At 40.1% G+C, this 26,163-nt stretch overlaps 1 protein-coding gene across 1 annotated transcript in view; it reads left to right on the top strand.

Annotated features, from left to right (window-relative positions):
• Positions 1 to 24,860, top strand: part of LOC133616678 (disintegrin and metalloproteinase domain-containing protein 10) — a 73,850-nt gene extending 48,990 nt beyond the window's left edge. Inside the window, exons 9-15 of the mRNA XM_061976228.1 lie at positions 13,032 to 13,195; positions 18,788 to 18,959; positions 19,232 to 19,376; positions 19,438 to 19,621; positions 21,173 to 21,272; positions 21,410 to 21,630; positions 24,581 to 24,860. Of these exons, the coding sequence (XP_061832212.1) occupies positions 13,032 to 13,195; positions 18,788 to 18,959; positions 19,232 to 19,376; positions 19,438 to 19,621; positions 21,173 to 21,272; positions 21,410 to 21,630; positions 24,581 to 24,685 (1,091 nt within the window). The 3' untranslated portion in view covers positions 24,686 to 24,860. The remainder of the gene's footprint in view (positions 1 to 13,031; positions 13,196 to 18,787; positions 18,960 to 19,231; positions 19,377 to 19,437; positions 19,622 to 21,172; positions 21,273 to 21,409; positions 21,631 to 24,580) is intronic.
• The last annotated feature ends 1,303 nt before the right edge of the window (positions 24,861 to 26,163 follow it).

The raw sequence follows: 26,163 nt of genomic DNA, 5'->3' as shown, positions 1-26,163 counted from the left end.
TACACAAGGTGATACCACGTACACAGTTGAATATAAGAAGATTACACAAGGTGATACCATGTTCACAGTTGAATATAAGAAGATTACACAAAGCGATACCACGTTCACAGTTGAATATAAGAAGATTACACAAGGCGATACCATGTTCACAGTTGAATATAAGAAGATTACACAAAGTGATACCACGTTCACAGTTGAATATAAGAAGATTACACAAGGTGATACCACGTACACAGTTGAATATAAGAAGATTACACAAGGCGATACCACGTACACAGTTGAATATTAAGAAGATTACACAAGGCGATACCACGTACACAGTTGAATATAAGAAGATTACACAAGGTGATACCACGTACACAGTTGAATATAAGAAGATTACACAAGGTGATACCACGTACACAGTTGAATATAAGAAGATTACACAAGGTGATACCACGTACACAGTTGAATATAAGAAGATTACACAAGGTGATACCACGTACACAGTTGAATATAAGAAGATTACACAAGGTGATACCACGTACACAGTTGAATATTAAGAAGATTCCACAGTCAGTGCAGAAAAAAGCCATTATTTCTTTCTTCCTGTGACTTTGAGCATTTGAAGAGATTCCCCGAGTGCAACACTTGAAATAAACAACTTTTGACATTTGACCAGACAACTTTAGTATATTTGCACAAAGTATCAGTATCGGATCGATATCGCCAATACCAGCCTGAACTTTACTCGGTATCGAATCGTAAAGAAACTCAGTGGTATTGCGCTTCGCTAATAGAAACTACGCACACAATAAAATAATCACTTACTGCACAACATCTGCTCTCACTGAGATGCCGACTAATGGGATGTTTATATCTTCCTGTTTGGATGAAGAATGAATCATAATCCTCACCAAAGGTTAAAAAAAAAGGTTGTGTCTTTCTCGCCATCTCCTCGTCTAAATTGGATGTCAAAGTTGACCAACTTCTCAGTTTATGTCCACAACCTTCTACTATCCAGGTGAGACCATGGCTTATAATCTACTATCAACTTTTGCCAGCAGCCGGTCACCAGCTCAATATGTCAACAAAGCAGTATAAGCTAGCTAGCTCTCAGCAATTACTATGCTGCTAACAACTCATCATCTGTGAAAATATTGCTAATACTGGGTTAACATTCAGGTCATGAGATGTAAATGTTGTATTGTTGTGGATGGTTATTTAGATAACTTTATGGCTGGAATAGAGGAGCTTCCTTTGACTCCATTGTTAGCTGACTTTTGCTAAAGTTTATTTCCGACTTAGAATGCATTAAAAAAAAGAAAAACATGTTACACAGGGATTGTGAATGATAGTTAAAAAAATATTTTAAAAGTTGTATCAAAACTACACACATGTGCAGTGTTAGTTCTAGGAGAAAGAGGACGTGATATATTGTCCAGGCTTGTTTTGTAGGCAGTGTTAGTTCTAGGAGAAAGAGGACGTGATATATAGTCCAGGCTTGTTTTGCAGGCAGTGTTAGTTCTAGGAGAAAGAGGACGTGCTATATAGTCCAGGCTTGTTTTGTAGGCAGTGTTAGTTGTAGGAGAAAGAGGACGTGATATATAGTCCAGGCTTGTTTTGTAGGCAGTGTTAGTTCTAGGAGAAAGAGGACGTGCTATATAGTCCAGGCTTGTTTTGTAGGCAGTGTTAGTTCTAGGAGAAAGAGGACGTGTTATATAGTCCAGGCTTGTTTTGCAGGCAGTGTTAGTTCTAGGACAGGGGTCGGCAACCCGCGGCTCTCTTTAGCGCCGCCCTAGTGGCTCTCTGGAGCTTTTTCAAAAAATGTATGAAAAATGGAAAAAGATGAGGGGAAAAAGAATAATTTTGTTTTAATATGGTTTGTGTAGGAGGACAAACATGACACAAACCTCCCTAATTGTTATAAAGCACACTGTTTATATTAAACATGCTTCACTGACTCGAGTATTTGGCAAGCGCCGTTTTGTCCTACTAATTTTGGCGGTCCTTGAACTCACCGTAGTTTGTTTACATGTATAACTTTCTAGGACGTGTTTTATGCCACTTCTTTTTCTGTCTCATTTTGTCCACCAAACTTTTAAGGTTGTGCATGAATGCACAAAGGTGAGTTTTGTTGATGTTATTGACTTGTGTGGAGTGCTAATCGGACATATTTGGCCACTGCAAGACTGCGAGCTAATCGATGCTAACATGCTATTTAGGCTAGCTATATGTACATATTGCATCATTATGCCTCATTTGTAGCTATATTTGAGCTCATTTAGTTTCCTTTAAGTCATATTAATTCAATTTATATCTCATGACACACTATCTGTATGTAATATGGCTTTTCATTTGTTGCGGCTCCAGACAGATTTGTTTTTGTATTTTTGGTCCAATATGGCTCTTTCAACATTTTGGGTTGCAGACCCCTGGACTAGGAGAAAGAGGACGTGCTATATAGTCCAGGCTTGTTTTGCAGGCAGTGTTTTGGGAAGCAAAAACAAAACGTGAGGAAAATCCTCAAAGAGCAAGTCTTGTCTGATTTGCATAAATGCCTCAGAGCAGGGTTGCCAGGTGATATCTCCCTAACATTTCATGAGTTAATACAACATCAGAGCAGGGTTGCCAGGTGATATCTCCCTAACATTTCATGAGTTAATACAACATCAGAGCAGGGTTGCCAGGTGATATCTCCCTAACATTTCATGAGTGAATGCAACATCAGCAGGGTTGCCAGGTGATATCTCCCTGACATTTCATGAGTGAATGCAACCTCAGAGCAGGGTTGCCAGGTGATATCTCCCTAACATTTCATGAGTTAATACAACATCAGAGCAGGGTTGCCAGGTGATATCTCCCTAACATTTCATGAGTGAATGCAACATCAGCAGGGTTGCCAGGTGATATCTCCCTGACATTTCATGAGTGAATGCAACATCAGAGCAGGGTTGCCAGGTGATATCTCCCTGACATTTCATGAGTGAATGCAACATCAGAGCAGGGTTGCCAGGTGATATCTCCCTGACATTTCATGAGTGAATGCAACATCAGAGCAGGGTTGCCAGGTGATATCTCCCTAACATTTCATGAGTGAATGCAACATCAGAGCAGGGTTGCCAGGTGATATCTCCCTGACATTTCATGAGTGAATGCAACATCAGAGCAAGGTTGCCAGGTGATATCTCCCTGACATTTCATGAGTGAATGCAACATCAGAGCAGGGTTGCCAGGTGATATCTCCCTGACATTTCATGAGTGAATGCAACATCAGAGCAGGGTTGCCAGGTGATATCTCCCTAACATTTCATGAGTGAATGCAACATCAGAGCAGGGTTGCCAGGTGATATCTCCCTAACATTTCATGAGTGAATGCAACATCAGAGCAGGGTTGCCAGGTGATATCTCCCTAACATTTCATGAGTGAATGCAACCTCAGAGCAGGGTTGCCAGGTGATATCTCCCTGACATTTCATGAGTGAATGCAATATTACAGCCAACTCTTAGGAGGACATAGTGCTATTCTGCAGGACTACAATCCTAAACATGACAATTGTTTACTTTGTAAAGGTAGAATGTTTGAAACATCAAACTTTCTTTTCTTCATATTTCTGGACTTGATTCTCGTGAAATGAAGACATCTTTCTCAAATGAATGTTAAGACTTCATTTTTTCCAATTGCAGACGTCCGTCGCCCTTTTGTGCGTCAATCATTGCAGCTTTACTGCATCCTGCTTTTGAAAGAAACTTTGCCTCAATTAAGAGTTTCCAAACATAAAAGTGGCTAAATGGACTCCAAATATCAATGCGACAGTATTATTGGGGGCGGTTGGGAGAGTGGCCATGTCAGCAATCTGAGGGTTCCTGGTTCGATACCCAGCTTCTACCAGTCACGTCCGTTGTGTCCTTGAGCAAGACACTTCACCCTTGCTCCTGATGGGTCCTGGTTAGGGCTTTGCATGGCAGATCCCACCATCTGTGTGTGAATGGGTGAATGGGGTAATGTGTGTGTGTGAACGTGTGTGTGAATGTGTGTGTCAATGGGTGAATGTGTGTGTGAATGGGTGAATGTGGAAATGGTGTCAAAGCGCTTTGAGTACCTTGAAGGTATAAAAGCTCTATAGAAGTATAACCCATGTTGGCCATTCAAACCAATCAGAGTGCTCTGTTCAATTTGGTGGCCACTGATTGGCTGAGCCTCAGGCAGCCTTACTATACTGGATTGAAAGAGTATAAAGGTGACTTGATTGGTTGAAGTTAATTTCCAACATGTATACAGTTGCATGAACGTCACATATTTGACATGTTTTCATTTCTCTTTACATGTCCGAAAAGGAGCAGGAAGAAGCAAAGCTTATTTAATGCTACCCCTTTTCCACTTCACAGCAATAACTAACACAAGTGTGAATGTTACATCATGTCCAGAGGGCTTCCAGAATGTTGAAAAGGGTATTTGAAGGTCGTAAATGTTCTTCTATGCTCTTGAAATAAAAATATTTCATTCATAATCCTACTTAGCGGAAATGTGTTTATCGCGGTCATGTCGGGAACCAATTAACAGTGATAAACCAGACACAACTGTACTACTTTATTCATGTAGAAATCAGTACTTTTCTATGCGCCTTAATTCTCACACAAAAAAAAATTCCAAGGTTTTTATTCAGTATTTTGACATTTTCCTGTAAGATTTGGTCTCTGTTATTACTTCAAAATGTCAACTTTCCTCTTATATTTGTGTCACATTCTAGTTGAACCTCTTTTAGTAGTGTACAATGTATACCACAAGACACATGCTAGGGATTTTAGGATGGAGCTAAAATGCAGCATAAACTTTAAGAGTTGATTTCATTTGAGGCTTAAGCTTTCTTTTCTACATGTCAAACACTTCCTTGTGGTCTCCATCACTTGGAATGCTTCTTTGCTCACATTTTGTCTTCAGAATAGGCCATTTTGTGGGCAACCCTATTTACGTGCTTCCACTTCGACAGCGTCTTCTCCCCGCCATCTTTGTTGTAGTTTTATAGCGAGTCTTACAAGCGTATTTCTTCATCTTACTCGTCGTCGGCGTCGCCACGACTGTATCTTCCTCGTTCTTCTGCTTTGTCTCCTTGTTGTGTGCACTGCACTCTCTAAAAGCCCTAGATGTTATTGTCACATATGCATGTCCAGTAGATGGCAGTATTGTCCTGTTTAAGAGTGTCACAACATTGCTGTTTACGGCAGACCAACTGCTTTACGGTAGAATAAAACATGACTGCTGTTGTTGTGTGTTGTTGCCGCGCTGAGTCTGGGAGGACGTTAATGAAACTGCCTAACAATAAACCCACATAAGAAACCAAGAACTCGCCCTCCATCATTCTACAGTTATAACGTGATTGGGCAGGCACGCTGTTTATATTGTGGGAAAGCTGACGTGAAAACAGGCTGTCGACACGTCACTCAGGTCGCATGGAGCTGGAGGGGGCGTGGCCTCCAGCTCCGCCTGAATTTCGGGAGATTTTCGAGAGAAAATTTGTCCCGGGAGGTTTTCGGGAGAGGCGCTTGCTGAATTTCGGGAGTCTCCGAAATTCAGCGTGAGTGTTGGCAAGTATGAAATAATAAGCAAACATTGCTACAAAGTCACAGATAACTGCACTTCCAAAGGACCTCAACAAAAGCCAAACAAAAAGCTCATCAATCACCCACATCTCAAAGTGGAGATCAGTCTTCTTGACATATTTCAGGACCCACCCAATACTTCCCCAAAGTTCACAGAATTCAATGTCAGCCTAATCTTTTCCAGTTGGAGAAAATAAAGAACGTATTTAATCCAGTATTGTTAAATGAATATTTATCCGACTATGTCAATCCAAACCAAGAAGGATATTTTGATACAGTTTTTGTGCTGGATCACATTTTGTCTGCTGTTGTGGACCTTCATTTTGTATGAAAAGCCAACAATTAGGGATGTTCCTTTACTATTTGTTCACTTTCCATACCATAGCGATATTGAATATTGCATTAATCAATATTGATGCTGATCAAACGGCAAGAATCACTCATACTTTTATTATTTTGTAGTGTGGAATGTTAGAAAAGGTTTGGTAGAGAGAAATGAGTCAGTTAACAATGGTTGGTAACTAACCCATTCATTATTGACAATCTGAGAAGGACTTATGCGTGTCTTTAATTATTCATTTCATCTCATGACGCAGTAAATGGAGTGATGCGGACACGGTTGCTACGGGATACTTCTAATATGCCCATTTTCAATATTATATGATTATCTGAGCAGCCGATACAAAGTCATTCATCATTAAAGGACAGAGGTTGTCAAAGTATGAAGTGCAGAAGACACACAGCAGAAGGAAAATCTTCAAACCTGCTAAGTTGACTTCACTTATGGCAAAATGAACGTGTTTCTTTACTCAGCACTCAGGTTATTCTCGGGTTGTCTCAGTAGATGTTTGGCCTCTCATCTGAGTCGGCTTCATCAGCTCATGCTCAAGACTAGATAAGACAGCTGCAGCTGTCCACAATAGATAGGACAGCTCAAACAAATGCAAATGTTCTAAAATTCCAAATACCACGCTGTCATTTATTACAGTACACAATTTTACTGCTTGTCCCTCTCAGAGTCGGGGGAAGGAGCTATATATATACGTATATACATTTATACATGTATGTACATATACTGTATATATATATATATATATATATATATATATATATATATATATATCCACACACATTCACACAGTGTATATACATACATGCATATATGTATGTATATATATACAGTACAGGTTTAGACACATTTTCATTCAATGCATTTTCTTTATTGTCATGACTATTTACATTGTAGATTGTCACATCAAAACTATGAATGAACACATGTGGAGTTATGTACTTAACAAAAAAATAACTGAAAACATGTTTTATATTCTAGTTTCTTCAAAATAGCCACCCTTATTTGCTCTGATTACTGTTTTGCACACTCTTGGCATTCTCTCCATGAGCTTCAAGAGGTAGTCACCTGAAATTGTTGAAGGTGTTCATTTATAGTTTGATGTGACAATCTACAATGTAAATAGTCATGAAAATAAAGAAAACATTATATTGAAATGAGAAGATGTGTCCAAACTTTGGGCCTGTACTGTACATATATGTATATTTATACATATATATGTATAATTAATACAACTATGGATAAAGGTATTGATATTCATGTTGACTAAATATATTTAGTGATACTGTTGCAATAGAGATTGGAGGTTTTAGTGTTGACACTTTTTGGGGTATCTACTGTATACTTTTGAAAAGCATAGTAGTAGTCAAATGCAGGATTTGTCCACTTCTTTATCAAATGGAAATGGTTGGAAGTTGTACTTATTGGTTAAAAAGAAGTTGAGTTAGAAATGTTCTCCGCAGCCCAAATAACTGTCTTGATGAGATTAGTCTGCACAACCTTGACCTTGACCTTGAAGCTTTTCTTGTTGTTGTTTTTATTTTACCATTTGGGTAACTATCTTCCTTATCTCCCCCTCCTCCCCGTGCCCTGCGGTCAAAAGGGGTGATACTAGATGCATTTGTGTGAAGGTTGTTGAAGGAAAGAAGGCGCTAGTGAGCTATTGTCAGAGTTTGTCCTGAACAATGTGATGTTGAAGGAAAGAAGGCGCGAGTGGACTATTGTCAGAGTTTGTCCTGAACAATGTGCAGTTGAAGGAAAGAAGGCGCTAGTGGACTATTGTCAGAGTTTGTCCTGAACAATGTGCTGTTGAAGGAAAGAAGGCTAGTGGACTATTGTCAGAGTTTGTCCTGAACAATGTGCTGTTGAAGGAAAGAAGGCTAGTGGACTATTGTCAGAGTTTGTCCTGAACAATGTGCTGTTGAAGGAAAGAAGGCTAGTGGACTATTGTCAGAGTTTGTCCTGAACAATGTGATGTTGAAGGAAAGAAGGCTAGTGGACTATTGTCAGAGTTTGTCCTGAACAATGTGCAGTTGAAGGAAAGAAGGCGCTAGTGGACTATTGTCAGAGTTTGTCCTGAACAATGTGCAGTTGAAGGAAAGAAGGCATGTGGACTATTGAGGAGAGTCCAGAGGAGAATCATCCTCAACTTTTGTCTGAACATTTCCTGCAGTTGGCTTTGGTTCCTATGTAGCAGCGACAGAGTTAGTTTCTGGATGTGTTTATCCGCAGAACTAAGAATAGGACCCCCAGAAGCCAGAAGGGAATGAAAGCCCTCTTCTGCTCACCCTGCCAACTTCTACTCTTTCTAGGAAAGTCAGCTCCTTGAATGCAGCGTTTAGCAGAGGGCGGGGCTACTTTGGACTAAAAAGCAAGGCGTCCGTCCACTCGCTGAATTGTTGTAGGCTTTGCTTGCCTTCTAGCATATTGATTGAAGATTGCTGGCAGAGTGACAGAATGGGCCTCATTGTTTCTACAGATGGGGGCAGGTGGTGGGGGGTGGAGGGAGGGGGGGGGGGGGGGGGGCGCTATTGTTATTGTTTTCCCACCTCCAAGCACAATGGCAGCCTTACCAACATGCTGATGGGAGATCCAGATGACCACAGCTGCTTCCCACAGTGCTCAATAACTGACTGTTTCTTGGAATGGAAATACCTTTAACAGGCGAGCATGGCACGCCTGTTAGAGCCCCTCCAAAAAGGCTGGCTTGCAATGATATAAGAGGTGTTACATAAAAAATCCCGTGACCAACTTAAAACCATACAGCATTGAACCTTTGCATTTAAGCTGTCAAACAATCTATGACAGAACTTTTCTTTTCTTTTATATCCACATAGGAAAAGATAGAAATAGTGAACATGCAATGTCTAAGATGACATTTTATCCTCCAAAACATTGAAAAATCATGATATCTATACCTAAATAAATGTTTTCTGTCAGATTGAAATAAAGTGTATATTCTTTTATAGCCTGTTCTGATTGATAGTCCACAATTACAGAATGTTATCAGGCTGAATATTACGTTTGATTAACAAATAGAGAAGGTTAAAACATTGTCATGCAGAGATAAAATACCATTAACTTGTACAACATGTAATGTACACAATACCACAAGCATTTATAAATCAAACCATGAGCGTAACAATCCACATTTTGTGTTATTAATGTGTGAAACTGTCATCTAAACGTGGAAATGTAGCTCCTCCTCTGAATGCAAGTGCTCCTAAAGCAGGAATACACATTTTGTATTCCTACAAAATGTCAAATGTGGCAACACACAAACGCACAGCAGGTCATTTTTGATCTCTTTAAGCTGTTTCAAATAACCTTTGAGTAAAGTCATGGTAATAAAACATGGTCTGTTTAGGGTGCACTTATTGATGACAAAAAATTATATTTATCTGTGATTAATCACGACTAATTTGGAGTTAACTATAAAAAACTGCAGTTAATTGCATTTAAATGGTTTGACAGCCTTAATATAAATATACACTTTTTAACAGTGGTTTTTCATCAAAAACACTTGACTCTCCAAGGACCACTATGATGAACCAACATTAAAATAGCACAGTAGGCCTAAATATTCATTAAAAACAAGGCAGAGTTTTTATTTACCAATTATATTTAATATGTTTGGTCACTGTAACTTTACTCACAAAAACACTGTACTTTAATAAGTGATTATTTGGCACACCACTAGATGGAGCCCAAGTACCACAGCTTTGGAATAGCTGCTTTATAGAGTCTTCAAAGTGTGCACATTCATTTACTAAAATAATGACTTTTGTCCAGGCTTCAACCAATTATTCATCTTTTTTATGGCTAACTGTTTTGCTATGCAAACCTCCAATCACAAACAATGTTCAAAGAACAATGAAGTTTGTAAATGGAGGTTGCATTGAAAAATATGTGGAATGCAACTTTATTTATTTCATTACACTCACTTTTTGTTGCCCCTCAAAATATGCTACGTACTTACAAATATTTAAAGGGGACACTTCACATGCAACATGGACACTTCACATGCAACATGGACACTTTACATGCAACATGGACACCTCACATGCAACATGGACACCTCACATGCAACATGGACACTTCACATGCAACATGGACACTTCACATGCAACATGGACACTTCACATGCAACATGGACACCTCACATGCAACATGGACACTTCACATGCAACATGGACACTTCACATGCAACATGGACACCTCACATGCAACATGGACACCTCACATGCAACATGGACACCTCACATGCAGTGACAGAAATGCTAGTCTGTTCTGCATGAGAACAATTTGGCTCAATAGTGTACACCGCCTTCCGCCCGATTGTACCTGAGATAGGCTCCAGCGCCCCCCTCGACCCCAAAGGCAATAAGCGGTAGAAAATGGATGGATAAAAAAAACCTCTCTTTTCAAGTCTTACTTGACAAATAAAGAAAGTAGAAAATATGAAATATACTATTAGCAAATCCAGATGTCCAATGTTATGATGTAAGCATAAAGATGTGACTTGATATATTTATTATTTACTGAATTTAGATGATCCAGCATGCATGTGTGAGGTGCCTGCCTGACTTTGACCAGTGGACTTGCTTTCTGACGTCTGACACACCATCCGTATGACGTCTGACACGCCATCCGTCCAGTCATGTGACAGTGACCAGCTGTTGGTAAACAAAGGACAGCCTTTTTAGGAACGTTACATAATCCTAAAGATGTTGACAAGTTTGGCAGGCAAAGGTATTTACCAAGGTCACTTACATAAGCTTACCAGTCCTATGTACACTATGTGGTTGGCTTACAGTCAACAACACGTGGGATCTATAAACATCTTTTTCAGAAAGTCTTTAATAAAAAGGTGCAATCACCAAATGACATTATGTTTAATGTGAAGAATGTACCACTGTATATAAAGGGAATGCACATACCTTTTACATGATATATCATATCAAATATATCATATTTACATATTACAATTAATTAGCATGTCATGTGGGTGTGCATTTTCTAACAATAGCAATTATTTGTGTTCATGTTGCACACAGACGTATTTGAGTGACGGACCGGAAGCCATATTGAGTGTTGCGCTATCGATGTATGTGCGTGTGTATATATAAATAAAAAGCAGTGACGTGCAGTCACTAGAGGCAGGTGAGGCAGGGCCTCACCTGCCTCATCATGGAAAGAAAAAAAATGTAAAAAGAAAAAAAAATTATTAAATTGTTATATGTATCCAATGATTATACTATAAAGTTATTTTCCATTTAACTTCACCAGTTTTAGATTATTTTTTATTTAAAATCGCTGGATTTTCACATTTGCCGTTCAAATACTGAGAAGAGACGGTGCGGTGATCAGCAGCCAGTCGAGGCACGTCACTCAGTGCCTCAACATGGATTGCGGACTCGGCTAACTGCTGGCCTGCTGTGCAGTGAGACCGTATTGCTATATGAACTATATTATACATTTCCATAGTTTAGTTAGCTGAGGTATATAATGTACAGTGTATTTTGTCAACAACTGTATGTGTGTAACGTATTTCTTGTGCTGAGCGATCATAAAACGGCTGCAAAAGACGCACTGGGTGAGGCTCGCCTCCTGCACCCCCGCCGTAGAATGCACGGCAACCCCTGACGGGAGTGTTATATCAACTAAAGCCCACACTTAAACTTTCCACGTGCAAGATTGAATCTATTTAAAAAAGTTATTTCATAAGAAGCCAAAAAGTGCAAAAACAATAATGTTGGTGTTGGAGGAGTTGTGAATGACTGCAGGGCCACAACATTAGGTACACCTGCAGATTGCAGGTGTACTAATTCACAACTCCTCCAACACGAACATTATTGTTTTTGCACTTTTTGGCTTCTTATTAAATAACTTTTGTAACCTATTTTTATGGGCTTTCCTCTTTGTGATGTTAAGTTCCTGTTATGCGCTGTTATACAGTATATGCCTTGAGCTCTTATTTTGAAGGCGCTAAGAGCGGAAGTGATGACACGTTGGAGTGGGGCGGAAGTTTTTGAAAGAAGGTAAACAAAGTGGTCCTCGTGTAAACTGGAGCCTCCGTGTTTGTTATTTTGTAGTTTCATACAGTATAGGCCACATTTATAAACCCTCGGTTACACTTTTTTAAATAGATTCAATCTTGCACGTGGAAAGTTGAAGTGAGGGCTTTAGTTGATATAACACTCTCGTCAGGGGGTGCATTAATCCAGCACAACAGCGGCTCATGGACTTATTTTATAAGTAAAGGTAAGACCATAAAAACATTTTTTTAATTAAATGTGCTTTTTTGTGTGCTACAGTTTGTATGTGTAAAGTTAAAGTTAAGTTAAAGTAGCAATGATTGTCACACACACACTAGGTGTAATGAAATTTGTCCTCTGCATTTGACCCATCCCCTTGATCACCCCCTGGGAGGTGAGGGGAGCAGTGGGCAGCAGTGGTGCCGCGCCCGGGAATAATTGTTGGTGATTTAACCCCCAATTCCAAGCCTTGATGCTGAGTGCCAAGCAGGGAAGAATGCTGGTATGAGCTTTTAAACATAACCCGTTAACTGCTGCCAATCAAATGGTGAATAAGATACTCTTTAGGGTTCATATGTTTGTAAATGTGACTGTGATGAAGTCAGTGCCTCACCAGCCATCAACCTCACCACACGTCACTGATAAAAAGTGTAATACTCCATCATTCAGTTGTGAATGTGTATGTCAACTTTTGACCAGGACTGTATATATTATTGCCAGCTAATTGTTAGATTGTAATGAATAGAAAGAGTGATGGATGTGTGTGTGGTCTTTACAAAAAGATGCTAGAAGTGCATTTCACATTGCACTGCACACATAGTTGACCACTTTAAGACTTGAAAAAAAAGCAGGTGTTAATAAAAGACTGTGAGATGTCACATTACATCATGTTGGAGGTGTTATGGTTATAGTTTAATTTGTACTCAGGTAAATGCAATCTGACATCTCTAATTAGCATTAGTGCTAAATGTTGAAGATCACATGAAGAATGTTGAATGTTGAAGATGACATGAAGAATGAGTCACCAGTGTCTTACTCACCCAAAACACCATCTTTGTCTTCAGGTAACTCAGGAGGGATCTGTTCCAAATACACCACCCTGCATGACGGCCGCAAGTCCACCCTCAACACGGGCCTGGTCACCATTCAGAACTACGGACAGTTCCTGCCGCCCCGACACGTCCAGCTGACCTTTGCTCACGAACTGGGACACAGCCTCGGCTCTCCGGTCAGTCCCTGGAACGTTGGTCAGGTCTAGCCTGCAGGCACACTTCACTATAGGAACTGCAAGCTTCCCAAATAGAAAAGATCTCTGCCTACCAAATGCAAGACTGAGACCGCTGAATGACATGAAGTCAAACTCCTTTTTATTGAGGGCCATACCCCAATAATGGATGCCCTCAGAGGGCCACATGTAACAGTAAATAGACATGAATATATTTTTATTGAGGGCCATACCCCAATAATGGATGCCCTCAGAGGGCCACATGTAACAGTAAATAGATATGAATATATTTTTATTGAGGGCCATACCCCAATAATGGATGTCCTCAGAGGGCCACATGTAACAGTAAATAGATATGAATATATTTTTATTGAGGGCCATACCCCAATAATGGATGCCCTCAGAGGGCCACATGTAACAGTAAATAGATATGAATATATTTTTATTGAGGGCCATACCCCAATAATGGATGTCCTCAGAGGGCCACATGTAACAGTAAATAGACATGAATATATTTTTATTGAGGGCCATACCCCAATAATGGATGTCCTCAGAGGGCCACATGTAACAGTAAATAGACATGAATATAAAGGTATCATTTGCATAGGTAACTGACTCTACTTTATAACAGATGTTTGACTAACAGATTGATGAGTGTGTGTGTGTGTGTGTGTGTGTGTGTGTGTGTGTGTGTGTGTGTGTGTGTGTGTGTGTGTGTGTGTGTGTGTGTGTGTTTGTTTCACGCCGTTTCTATCATTTTTTGATTGATTGATTGAGACTTGTATTAGTAGGTTGCACAGTACAGTACATATTCCCTACAATTGACCACTAAATGGTAACACCACAATAACTTTTTACACTTGTTTAAGTTAATCAATTCATGGTCCAGATATATCCTATCATCATAATAGAGTCCTCACATCACACAAGTGTCCTGACCATTACCCTGCAGACGCAAGTTTTTAGTGAGCCTGAGGTTTACAATATTGTCTCTCTTGTCTTTGGTCCAGATGTAGAAGACTTATTATATTGAATACGCTCTTGTTTTCCTGCTGAAATATCCAAACACAGTTCCTTGCAAAGACAGTAAGCCCCGCCCCTCTCCCACATGCACCTGTGATTGGATAGATTCCTAAATGTTCCCACCCGCCTATAGACAAAATTAAATATGATTGTATTTCATCTCTGTCAACATCATCATCTCGTCTTTGTTGACTAAATTGTCAATGTTGTCATGATTTAAGCCAACACACTTTTGTTTTGATTAGTTATTGTCCTATTTTAGTCAGGAGAAAATAGCTTGTTGATGATACGTAATGGGGTGTGAATATTTTGACCCCTAACGATTCTATCCAATTCCAATTCCAATTCCTGGGGTGACGAGTCAATTACAAATCGATTCAACACAATTCTCCATTCAAAGCGATTCTCGCAGTGTATAACAATTATGATGAAACTTTTTCAAAACAGGTTACAGATTAAAAAATCTCCTTCTGGTTGCATGAAGATGACCTCAAAATGTATTTTTTTTAATTGTTTTTTTTTTTAAATACAATAACAAAAAAAAACATTTATTAAAAAAAAAATTGTAATCAATTTTTGAAAATTATGAATCAATTTAGACTCGGAATGAATAAAAATCGTGATTTAGATGTGAATCCAATTTTTTTTATCCACCCCTGAGAACTAAGACAAACATTTTCATTGAACAAAATGTTACCTTACGTTACAAGCTTCAACGTCTGCTTGTGGCCTCGCCCCCACCCACAGAGACAAAATGAACACAGCTACTACGTTACGAGCTTCAACATCTGCTTGTGGCCTGGCCTCCACCCACAGAGACAAAATGAACACAGCTACTACATTACGAGCTTCAACGTCTGCTTGTGGCCTCGCCCCCACCCACAGAGACAAAATGAACACAGCTACTACGTTACGAGCTTCAACATCTGCTTGTGGCCTGGCCTCCACCCACAGAGACAAAATGAACACAGCTACTACATTACGAGCTTCAACGTCTGCTTGTGGCCTCGCCCCCACCCACAGAGACAAAATGAACACAGCTACTACGTTACCTTGCGTTACGAGCTTCAACATCTGCTTGTGGCCTGGCCTCCACCCACAGAGACAAAATGAACACAGCTACTACGTTACGAGCTTCAACGTCTGCTTGTGGCCTCGCCCCCACCCACAGAGACAAAATGAACACAGCTACTACGTTACGAGCTTCAACGTCTGCTTGTGGCCTGGCCTCCACCCACAGAGACAAAGACAGTGGATGACTAACAAGACTTCACTTTGTGTCTTTCATTCCACTATAAATGTATCAATTCAACTTTCAGTGAATGTCACGAACAAGATAAGGAATCGGCTCAGGACTTTTTTCTGCTTGTACAGTTTTGTATATTCATCAGCTTGACTAAAACCATTTCCAGTGCTGGAAATCCCCAGAAGAAAAGACACTGATGCATGCATGCACCTTGTGACTGCAAACAGCCACCCTGCTCCTATAGCTCTCTCTCATATACGATTGGTCCGAGCACAAAAGGGGATCCTGAGCTGATTAGTTCTGCTACGTCAACTCCGGCCTCTCCTAAATCCTTCAGTTGCAGCCTGCTATCCTGCAAGCTGCATGCAAGGAGGAATGAGTCATTGTGTCATTTGTAGGAATGCAAGCTTGTTTATATATCTCCCTCTGCTATCTTCACTTATTGCATCTGGTGCTTTCAACCCACACTTTCCCAGAATGCATCAGGAAACTACCTCACGTGAACTTGAAGGCAGGGCAATTACAAGTTGATTACAGCGCCATTTCCCTCTTTTCATTGTCCTCTTCCGATTACAGTGGCTATAAAAAGTCAACACACCCTGTTAAAACACTTTCTTCAACAATGATTTGAAGAGTTTATTTTATTTAGCCCTTTATTTAAGCAGGTAAAACAAATCCCAATGAGATCAAAGATCAAATATGTTGTCTAAAGACAACATATTTGATGTTCAAACTCATAAACTTTATTTTTCTTTTGCAAATAATAATAACTTAGAATTTCATGGCTGCAACACGTGACAAAGTAGTTGGGAAAGGGCATGTTCACCACTGTGTTACATGGCCTTTCCTTTTAACAACACTCAGTAAATGTTTGGGAACTGAGGAGACACATTTTTGAAGCTTCTCAGGTGGAATTCTTTCCCATTCTTGCTTGATGTACAGCTTTAGTTGTTCAACAGTCCGGGGGTCTCCCTCGTGGTATTTTAGGCTTCATAATGCGCCACACATTTTCAATGGGAGACAGGTCTGGACTACAGGCAGGCCAGTCTAGTACCCGCACTCTTTTACTATGAAGCCACGTTGATGTAACACATGGCTTGGCATTGTCTTGCTGAAATAAGCAGGGGCGTCCATGGTAACACTATTCACAAACTTTGCGATTTAGGAACCTTTAGAAGGTACTGAATATGCCTGGGTTTGGGAACCTTGTCTCTGTTAAAGTTAAAGTACCAACTTTAACTTGTCTTTGTGTACAAACGCTTCATTCTTTCATTTTGCGTCCTGCCGGCGGCCATTTTGTGCTTGCTTGTATTGAAGAGATTGAGGAACAGCAAATGTTATATTGTGAAGATGACTTTGAAAAAAAGCCAAAGTGGACTTATTTCACAGCAGAAGAGAAGACTACCTCTCGTTCAGCAGCGACTCGGTCTCGTCTTTTCTCCACTAACGAGAGGACTTTTGCCGATAATGTACTGTGAGTGGATTTTACTTTTTGTAATGGTTATTATTGTAGCCATATCATACCTGCCAACTTTTGAAATCAGAAAAACCTAGTAGCCAGGGTCCAGACGCAAAATGATTATTAGCATTCAGACAGGTTAAAATGTTGCTAAAACCATCACTTTTCTATCAGTCACAGTGACTTTTCAAAACAAAAATATTACAGCAAAAATCATATGGGTTGATTGACATGTTTATTCTGTAAGCTAACTTCAATAGTTTGAAATTATTTTGACAGTTAATGCCAGTTATCCTGTCAACCTTTCACAAGACTTCAATTTGTTCATTGAAAGTATAAACACTTTTTACAGTAAACAAATGGTAAAACAGTACTAAACAATTCCATTAAAAATAAAATTGGTGTCATTATTAACTTTCTGTCCAAGCTTGTATAATCTACTGCCTTGTTCAATTGTAAAAAATATTCTGTGCCTAAAATTCACATTTCTATCACAATGATCATACTGTAAACATGGTAAGCTAACTTCATTAAAATTAATAGTCCTGTCAATAGCATGGAATTACAATTCAAATGTCGTTTTTTTGTAAGCCTTTCAAAAGAATTCAAAATATGAAAAATTAATGAAAATGAATTGAAGCCATCAGACACTTGAAAAGTGGCACATCACATCTCTAATGTAATCATTTGAACTTTTCAACAGAAATAGCACTGCAAAAATATTAAGGACATACTTCTGTATTTTGGTAGTTATGCTGTCAACATTTAACAAGATTTCTTCAACTTGGACTTGAAAGCATAAATAGTATAAACACTTTTAACAGTATAACAGTACTAAACAATTCCAATAGATAACATTGGTGTCATTACCTTTTTGTGGCTAAAATCCAAATTTAGCAACGGCATTAGACTTGTGTTTTTTTGTCCCAACGTGGTCTTTTACATCGCTAATTCCTCCGTGTCCGATCGAAAAATCTTGTCTGCACAAGGTGCAATTCGCGTAGTTTTCACCCTTTTTGGAACGGATAATTATTCCCGGATAGGCTTTTGAATATTCTTCACGGAATGACTGCAGTTTTCTTTTCGGTTTAAGACTCGTTTGCGATTTTTCTCCGGCTGATTCCATGATCGTTCGCTCGTTTGGAAACAATGGCAACTGGTGCCTCGTGCTTGGCAGCGGTGCTATAAATAGCCTCGCGCATTTTAAAAAAAAATTTTTTTTTAATTAATGAAAAACCGTATTTTTTATCACTGCAACCGTAACCCGGAATAGGTTGATGAAAACCGTACTAATTACGGGAAAACGGGAGTAGTTGGCAGGTATGCAATATAGTTGTTAAATGTAATGATTTTGGGGATTTCTGATCTTTTTTGAGGGCACCAAAGAAAGGTGTGTGTGTGCAGGCAGCGCCTACAGGACAGTTGAGCTTGTCTTTGTTCTTGCTTTAGCTTGTTCAGTTGACTCATCACCTCCTTATGTTGCTTTGATACACAAAGAAGTTGATGTTGTGTCCAAACCGTCACTAAAAGATGGACTTTTGTCCAGGCTGGAAGCCATCAGTCCGTCCCCGTGGCTAGTCAACAATGGTCAAAAATAGGCCCAAACCTTACAACACTTTTCCTATTTTGTTTTCCGGGTCGCTGCTCGTTCTAATGCCTCTGAGTGGTTCTAGGACTAAGTCCCAGGACTGTCCAGAACCGGGCGGGGGGGACATGATATTATTCCTATTGACATTGTTTCCTATGGAGAAATGTTCTTCACCGTACAAACTGTTGACTTTACAAAGCAATCAATGAATGAATGAATGAATGAATCAATGAATCAGTCAGTCTGAGCAACTTCAACGTTTTGGTTGTTTCCCTCTAGCACGATGAAGGCTCAAATTGTGGCAACTTGGGCTCCCGGGGTGGACAAGGCAGGTACCTGATGTTTCCACAGGCCACAGACCAGGTGAGGCCAAACAACGACAAGTTGTCCACCTGCAGCATCCGACGCATCAACGCCATGCTGCGCCTCAAAAAGGACGACTGCTTTGTGGGTGAGTGTGTTTACATACATTATAGATATTGTCTGTGGTGAGTGTAGATATTGTCTGTGGGTGAGTGTAGATATTGTCTGTGGTGATTGTTTACATGAATTATAGATATTGTCTGTGGGTGATTGTAGATATTGTCTGTGGTGATTGTAGATATTGTCTGTGGTGAGTGTAGATATTGTCTGTGGTGAGTGTGTTTACATGGATTGTGGTGAGTGTAGATATTGTCTGTGGGTGTGTTGACATGGATTGTGTTGATATTTGTACGTGTGTAGCCAGCGATCAGCCCATATGTGGCAACCAGATGTTGGAGGAGGGCGAGGAGTGCGACGTGGGTCACGATGACTCGGACCCTTGTTGCTACAGCGCTAAAGAGGCAGTGGGGGTCCAGTGCCGCCTCAAGCCCGGCAAAACGTGCAGGTAGAAGAAGTGAACAGCACACTCACCTGTGAGCAGGTGACACACGTCTCCTCCCTTGCAGTCCCAGTCAGGGTCTCTGCTGCAGCCAGGCCTGCAGGTACAAGGCGACAGGTGAGAGCTGTGACGAGGAGACAGACTGTCAGGAGGAGGGGCTTTGTTCAGGTGTTTCCTCTCTGTGCCCGGAGCCACACCCCAAGGAGAACCTCACCGTCTGCAGTCAAGGGACACGCATCTGCCTGAAAGGGGTGAGAGTTGACGTGAAGAAAGTGAGCTGACTGAGCAGCTGTCTTTGGAAGTCCTTTCACATAAAGTGAGCTGACTGAGCAGCTGTCTTTGGAAGTCCTTTCACATAAAGTGAGCTGACTGAGCAGCTGTCTTTGGAAGTCCTTTCACATAAAGTGAGCTGACTGAGCAGCTGTCATTGGAAGTCCTTTCACATAAAGTGAGCTGACTGAGCAGCTGTCATTGGAAGTCCTTTCACATAAAGTGAGCTGACTGAGCAGCTGTCATTGGAAGTCCTTTCACATGAAAATACTTCACATTGCTCTTTCCAGTGGACAGTTTTATCTAGCCAGGTCAAATTCTAGTCCCAATCAGTATCATCTACACTTCTATGGCCGTTGTCACGTGCTGCTGGTATACCCTTCAAACAACAACAAAATAAGCTATTCCGTGACAGAAGCACCATCACGTAAACACACAGTGTGGCTATTTTTCTTCTTCTACCACTATTGTACTGTTCTTCTTTTACCACTATTGTACTGTTCTTCTTTTACCACTATTGTACTGTTCTTCTTGTACCACTATTGTACTGTTCTTCTTTCACTACTATTGTACTGTTCTTCTTCCAGTACTATTGTACTGTTCTTCTTTCAGTACTATTGTTCTGAGCAGCCAGGACAGAAGCGTGTGCTAGACTTGTACGCTTGATTTACTGATCTTAGTACCAATGTTGCACGAAATGACTTTGCTTGCAATTTTGTTGTACAATGAAAATAAAGATCTATTCTATTCTATATTGCTACTAATAAAGTATTGCAGTACTAATAAAGTACCGCAATACAACCGAATTAAAAAGGTTACCATACTGCCTTTGAAAAATACCATTAATTTAATTTTTTTCATGAACATTGTGACATTGCTGGTAGGATGAGCACATGTGAGTCAACACACACACACACACACACACACACACACACACACACACACACACACACTTACTGTGACAATGGACCTATTTTTTGGCCTCAAAACGAACAATAAAAGTGAAGCTATAAACACTGAAGTGCCCGCTGCTTTAAAACATCGCTAGCTAGTGGCTAACGCAGTGTTCAGCTACTTCTTAATCACTAATCCTCGCCTCCATAGCGACAAAGTCAGTTTCTTACAAACTAAACCTGCTTCACTACACACCGTAGGAGGATACAATAGTTCACACAATAGCTACACACCGTAGGAGGATACAATAGTTCACACAATAGCTACACACCGTAGGAGGATACAATAGCTCACACAATAGCTACACACTGTAGGAGGATACAATAGCTCACCGCTAACAAGATAGCGTTGCTGAATGGAAACAAATGGCTGGATTTAAATACATGGACTGTAACGATACAAAGTGCAAGAGCTGTATATACAGTAGATAATACTACCATCATTACCGTATATACAGTAGACAATACTACCATCATTACTGTATATACATTAGATAATAAAAGTAAATAAAAAGTGATTCATAAGAATATTTGCTTGTATGGACTTATTGTGTTTGTATGTTCTTCTGGGCTTTGCAGGTGTGTGCGGCGTCCATCTGTGTGAAACACCACTTGGAGCAGTGCGACTGTCCGGGTGACTCCAAGAAGGAGAAATGCCACATGTGCTGCCAACAGCTGGGTAACCGGCCGTCGCCCGAGACTTGATGAAGTAGTTTGCAGAGTAGCCACCTCAGGGCTTTATGCATGACATCATTCACATTAAGCATGACATCACTGTTGAAATCCATCATTGATTGATGTATCTCCCCATGGTAGATAAGCCCGAGACGTGTGCCAGCACCACCTCCTCCTTGTTGGCTCGTCACTTCCAGAGAAAGACTCTGGCCCTGGTGGGCGGGGCTCCGTGTATGGCCAACCAAGGCTACTGCGACAAATTCCACGTATGTCGCCTGCTGGACGCCGACGGCCCCATCGCCAGACTGAAGAACTCCTTCCTCAATCTGGAGCACTTTGAGGACCTGGGAGAGTGGATGAAGGTAACGCTGAACTTCACAAGTCACAAAGTCAAGGAAAGCTTTTCAAGGGATCAAATCCATATTGAGTCCTGCCACAACAACAACAACAACAACAACAACAACAACAATGTCATCATTTGAACATTACTCTCAGGACATTTATTCCCTTTCCTTAAACAAGACAACAATATGTATTTGTAGTCAATACAAGGGATCAAATCTTACTGAGGAGTTTGGCAGAAAATGTCTGAAATCAGCTCATGTCAAGACTTGGTCTTGGGTGTTTGCTTTTCTGGGATGCAACGGAAAGTTGGCACGGGCAAGACGGGAATGAAGGTACATGATTTATTTAAAGACTATAAATACAAAAAAAAGGATCAAACAAAAAGCGCGCACGGTGGCGGAGAATAAACTATGAAACCAAAAGACTATAGCAAAAAAGTACAAACAAAAAACACCCACAATGGCAGAGAACAAACTATGAAACCAAAAAGACTATAAACATGGAACAAAAACTTACTTGGCTTGGACAAAAATAGTTGCATGAAGAATGGACATGGAAAGAAGCATAAATGTGGTGAGGTCGTCAGAAAGACAAACTGAAAAACACTGAACTTAAATACTACAGACATGATTAACGAAAACAGGTGCGTGACTCAAGACGTGAAACAGGTGCGTGACGTGACAGGTGAAAACTAATGGGTTGCTATGGTGACAATCAAGAGTGCACAATGAGTCCAAACGTGGAACAGGTGAAACTAATGGGGTAATCATGGAAACAAGACAAGGGAGTGAAAAGACAGAAACTAAAGAGTCCTATAACTAAACAAAACATGATTACACAGACATGACAGCTCAAGCAATTTAAAAAAACAACAAAATTAAGTTAGTTTATTTTTGTACTTTGTATTTTACCACCAGTTATTTTTGTAAAACCATATTAAAAAATGTGTTTTAATAAAATACAAAAATACTCAAATACATATTTAGACAGTTTCAACCACTATTTTAAGTTGTTTTTTTATTATTATTTCTTCGGTCAGTGGTCAACAAAATTGTCAGAACGCGGTCCTTGGGTTGTGTTTTCCTGGAATGCAAAGGAAAGTTGGCGCGGGCAAGGCGTGAATGTGAGTACATTTTTATTTGATCACTAACAAACTACAAAAAGGGGTTCAAAGAGAAGGTGCGCTCACAGGCGGAGATAAACTTGGCTAAGAAAACAAAAATAGGACAAAGGCAAAACTATGGACATGAAACTAATAAACACTTACTGAGACAAGAGCAAAAGAAGAAGTTACGTGGCATGAAGCAAACACTGGAATAACACAACATATTTGATGTTCAAACTCATAAACTTTATTTATTTTTTGCAAATAATAATTAACTTAGAATTTCATGGCTGCAACATGCGCCAAAGTAGTTGGGAAAGGGCATGTTCACCACTGTGTTACATGGCCTTTCCTTTTAACAACACTCAATAAACGATTGGGAACTGAGGAAACTAATTGTTGAAGCTTTGAAAGTGGAATTCTTTCCCATTCTTGTTTTATGTAGAGCTTCAGTCGTTCAACAGTCCGGGGTCTCCGCTGTCGTATTTTAGGCTTCATAATGCGCCACACATTTTCAATGGGAGACAGGTCTGGACTGCAGGCGGGCCAGGAAAGTACCCGCGCTCTTTTTTTACAAAGCCACGCTGTTGTAACACGTGCTGAATGTGGCTTGGCATTGTCTTGCTGAAATAAGCAGGGGCGTCCATGGAAAAGATGGCGCTTAGATGGCAGCATATGTTGTTCCAAAACCTGTATGTACCTTTCAGCATTAATGGTGCCTTCACAGATGTGTAAGTTACCCATGTCTTGGGCACTAATGCACCCCCATACCATCACACATGCTGGCTTTTACACTTTGCGTCGATAACAGTCTGGATGGTTCGCTTCCCCTTTGGTCCGGATGACACAATGTTGAATATTTCCAAAAACAATTTGAAATGTGGACTTGTCAGACCACAGAACACTTTTCCACTTTGCATGAGTCCATCTTAGATGATCTCAGGCCCAGAGAAGCCGGCGGCGTTTCTGGGTGTTGTTGATAAATGGCTTTGGCTTTGCATAGTAGAGCTTTAACTTGCACTTACAGATGTAGCGACCAACTGTATTTAGTGACAGTGGTTTTCTGAAGTGTTCCTGAGCCCATGTGGTGATATCCTTTAGAGATTGATGTCGGTTTTTGATACAGTGCCGTCTGAGGGATGGAAGGTCACGCTCATTCAATGTTGGTTTCCGGCCATGCCGCTTACGTGGAGTGATTTCTCCACATTCTCTGAACCTTTTGATGATATTATGGAGCGTAGATGTTGAAATCCCTACATTTCTTGCAATTGCACTTTGAGAAACGTTGTTCTTAAACTGTTTGACTATTTGCTCACGCAGTTGTGGACAAAGGGGTGTACCTCGCCCCATCCTTTCTTGTGAAAGACTGAGCATTTTTTGGGAAGCTGTTTTTATACCCAATCATGGCACCCACCTGTTCCCAATTAGCCTGCACACCTGTGGGATGTTCCAAATAAGTGTTTGATGAGCATTCCTCAACTTTATCAGTATTTATTGCCACCTTTCCCAACTTCTTTGTCACGTGTTGCAGCCATGAAATTCTAAAGTTAATTATTATTTGCAACAAAAAAAATGTTTATGAGTTTGAACATCAAATATGTTGTCTTTGTAGCATATTCAACTGAATATGGCTTGAAAAGGATTTGCAAATCATTGTATTCCGTTTATATTTACGTGTAACACAATTTCCCAACTCATATGGAAACGGGGTTTGTGGATGATTGAACATTATATTCATGTTGTTCCAAAACTTAACTAATAAATGACTTTTACCGGCCGTCTCTTTTCAATCCTCCATAAAAGAAGAAGTATCTTCCATTGTTTGTCCAAAGCAAGCCTGAAGTCAATGTTTGTTGTTGCAGGCTCACTGGTGGCTCATCCTGCTGGTCATCCTCACACTGGCAGCCATCATGGGAAGCATCGTCTGCCTCTGTGGGAAAAGTCTGGACACCACAAACATGGAATGACTCACTCACCTTTCATTGAGTGGACTTGATCCGGGATCTTCACCAATGTCCTGAAGATGGAACTAATTAATACACTTCCAAGTCAACATTCTCACTGCTTTTGTTACAACCTGCAAGAGTGAATCAAATGATCACAATTCATGTTCAATAAATGAAACATCTATTTGCAAATTCAACACTGTGAACTTGTGATGTTCAACAACTTCAAAAGCAACTACACTTTTTCGGGCATTTTGTCCATCATTTGCAATCCTTAGACAAGAACACGTTTTTCTTTTTTATGCCTTCTAAATCGTATATAAACGCCAGCAAAAGTCAGCTAACAATAAAGACAATGGAGACTCCACCTATAAAGCGTCCATGGTAACGTTGCTTGGATGGCAACATATGTTGCTCCAAAAGCTGTATGTACCTTTCAGCATTAATGGTGCCTTCACAGATGTGTAAGTTACCCATGTCTTGGCCACTAATACACCCCCATACCATCACACATGCTGCCTTTTACCAACTGTAGTTACTGACAGTGGGTTTCTGAAGTGTTCCTGAGCCCATGTGGTGATATCCTTTACACGCTGATGTCACTTGTTGATGCAGTACAGCCTGAGGGATGGAAGGTCACGGGCTTAGCTGCTTACGTGCAGTGATTTCTCCAGATTCTCTGAACCCTTTGATGATATTACGGACCGTAGATGGTGAAATCCCTAAATTCCTTGCAATAGCTGCTTGAGAAAGGTTTTTCTTAAACTGTTCAACGATTTGCTCACGCATTTGTTGACAAAGTGGTGACCCTCGCCCCATCCTTGTTTGTGAATGACTGAGCATTTCATGGAATCTACTTTTATACCCAATCATGGCACCCACCTGTTCCCAATTAGCCTGCACACCTGTGGGATGTTCCAAATAAGTGTTTGATGAGCATTCCTCAACTTTATCAGTATTTATTGCCACCTTTCCCAACTTCTTTGTCACGTGTTGCTGCCATCAAATTCTAAAGTTAATGATTATTTGCAAAAAAAAAAAATGTTTATGAGTTTGAACATGAAATATGTTGTCTTTGTAGCATATTCAACTGAATATGGCTTGAGAATGATTTGCAAATCATTGTATTCCGTTTATATTTACATCTAACACAATTTCCCAACTCATCTGATTTTGAGTCAGTTTGTCATAACTTTGTGTCTCTCTTGCAAGGACATCACTTTTTTTTTGAAGGTCTTTGATCAAAAACGTACAAAAAGAAAGCAAGGTGAGTCAACGCGTGTGTTGTTTATTCAATAATATACACAATACAACATCAGATATTTACATGTATCTACAATGGAGGAAGAGCAAAACAGTGCTTATCACTATAAAATCATGTTACAATAAATCATCATGTAAATGGTGTGTAGTTATATTAATATACTTTACATGATACATCACATTCAGCTTTTAGCAGGCCCTCAGTGCAAATATGAAAAGTTTTACAGTCACAATGA

Source organism: Nerophis lumbriciformis, linkage group LG14 (assembly GCF_033978685.3).
Source record: "Nerophis lumbriciformis linkage group LG14, RoL_Nlum_v2.1, whole genome shotgun sequence".
Taxonomy (NCBI): domain Eukaryota; kingdom Metazoa; phylum Chordata; class Actinopteri; order Syngnathiformes; family Syngnathidae; genus Nerophis; species Nerophis lumbriciformis.
Note: the sequence above shows the minus strand (reverse complement) of the source record. Positions and strands in the feature narration are given on the sequence as shown.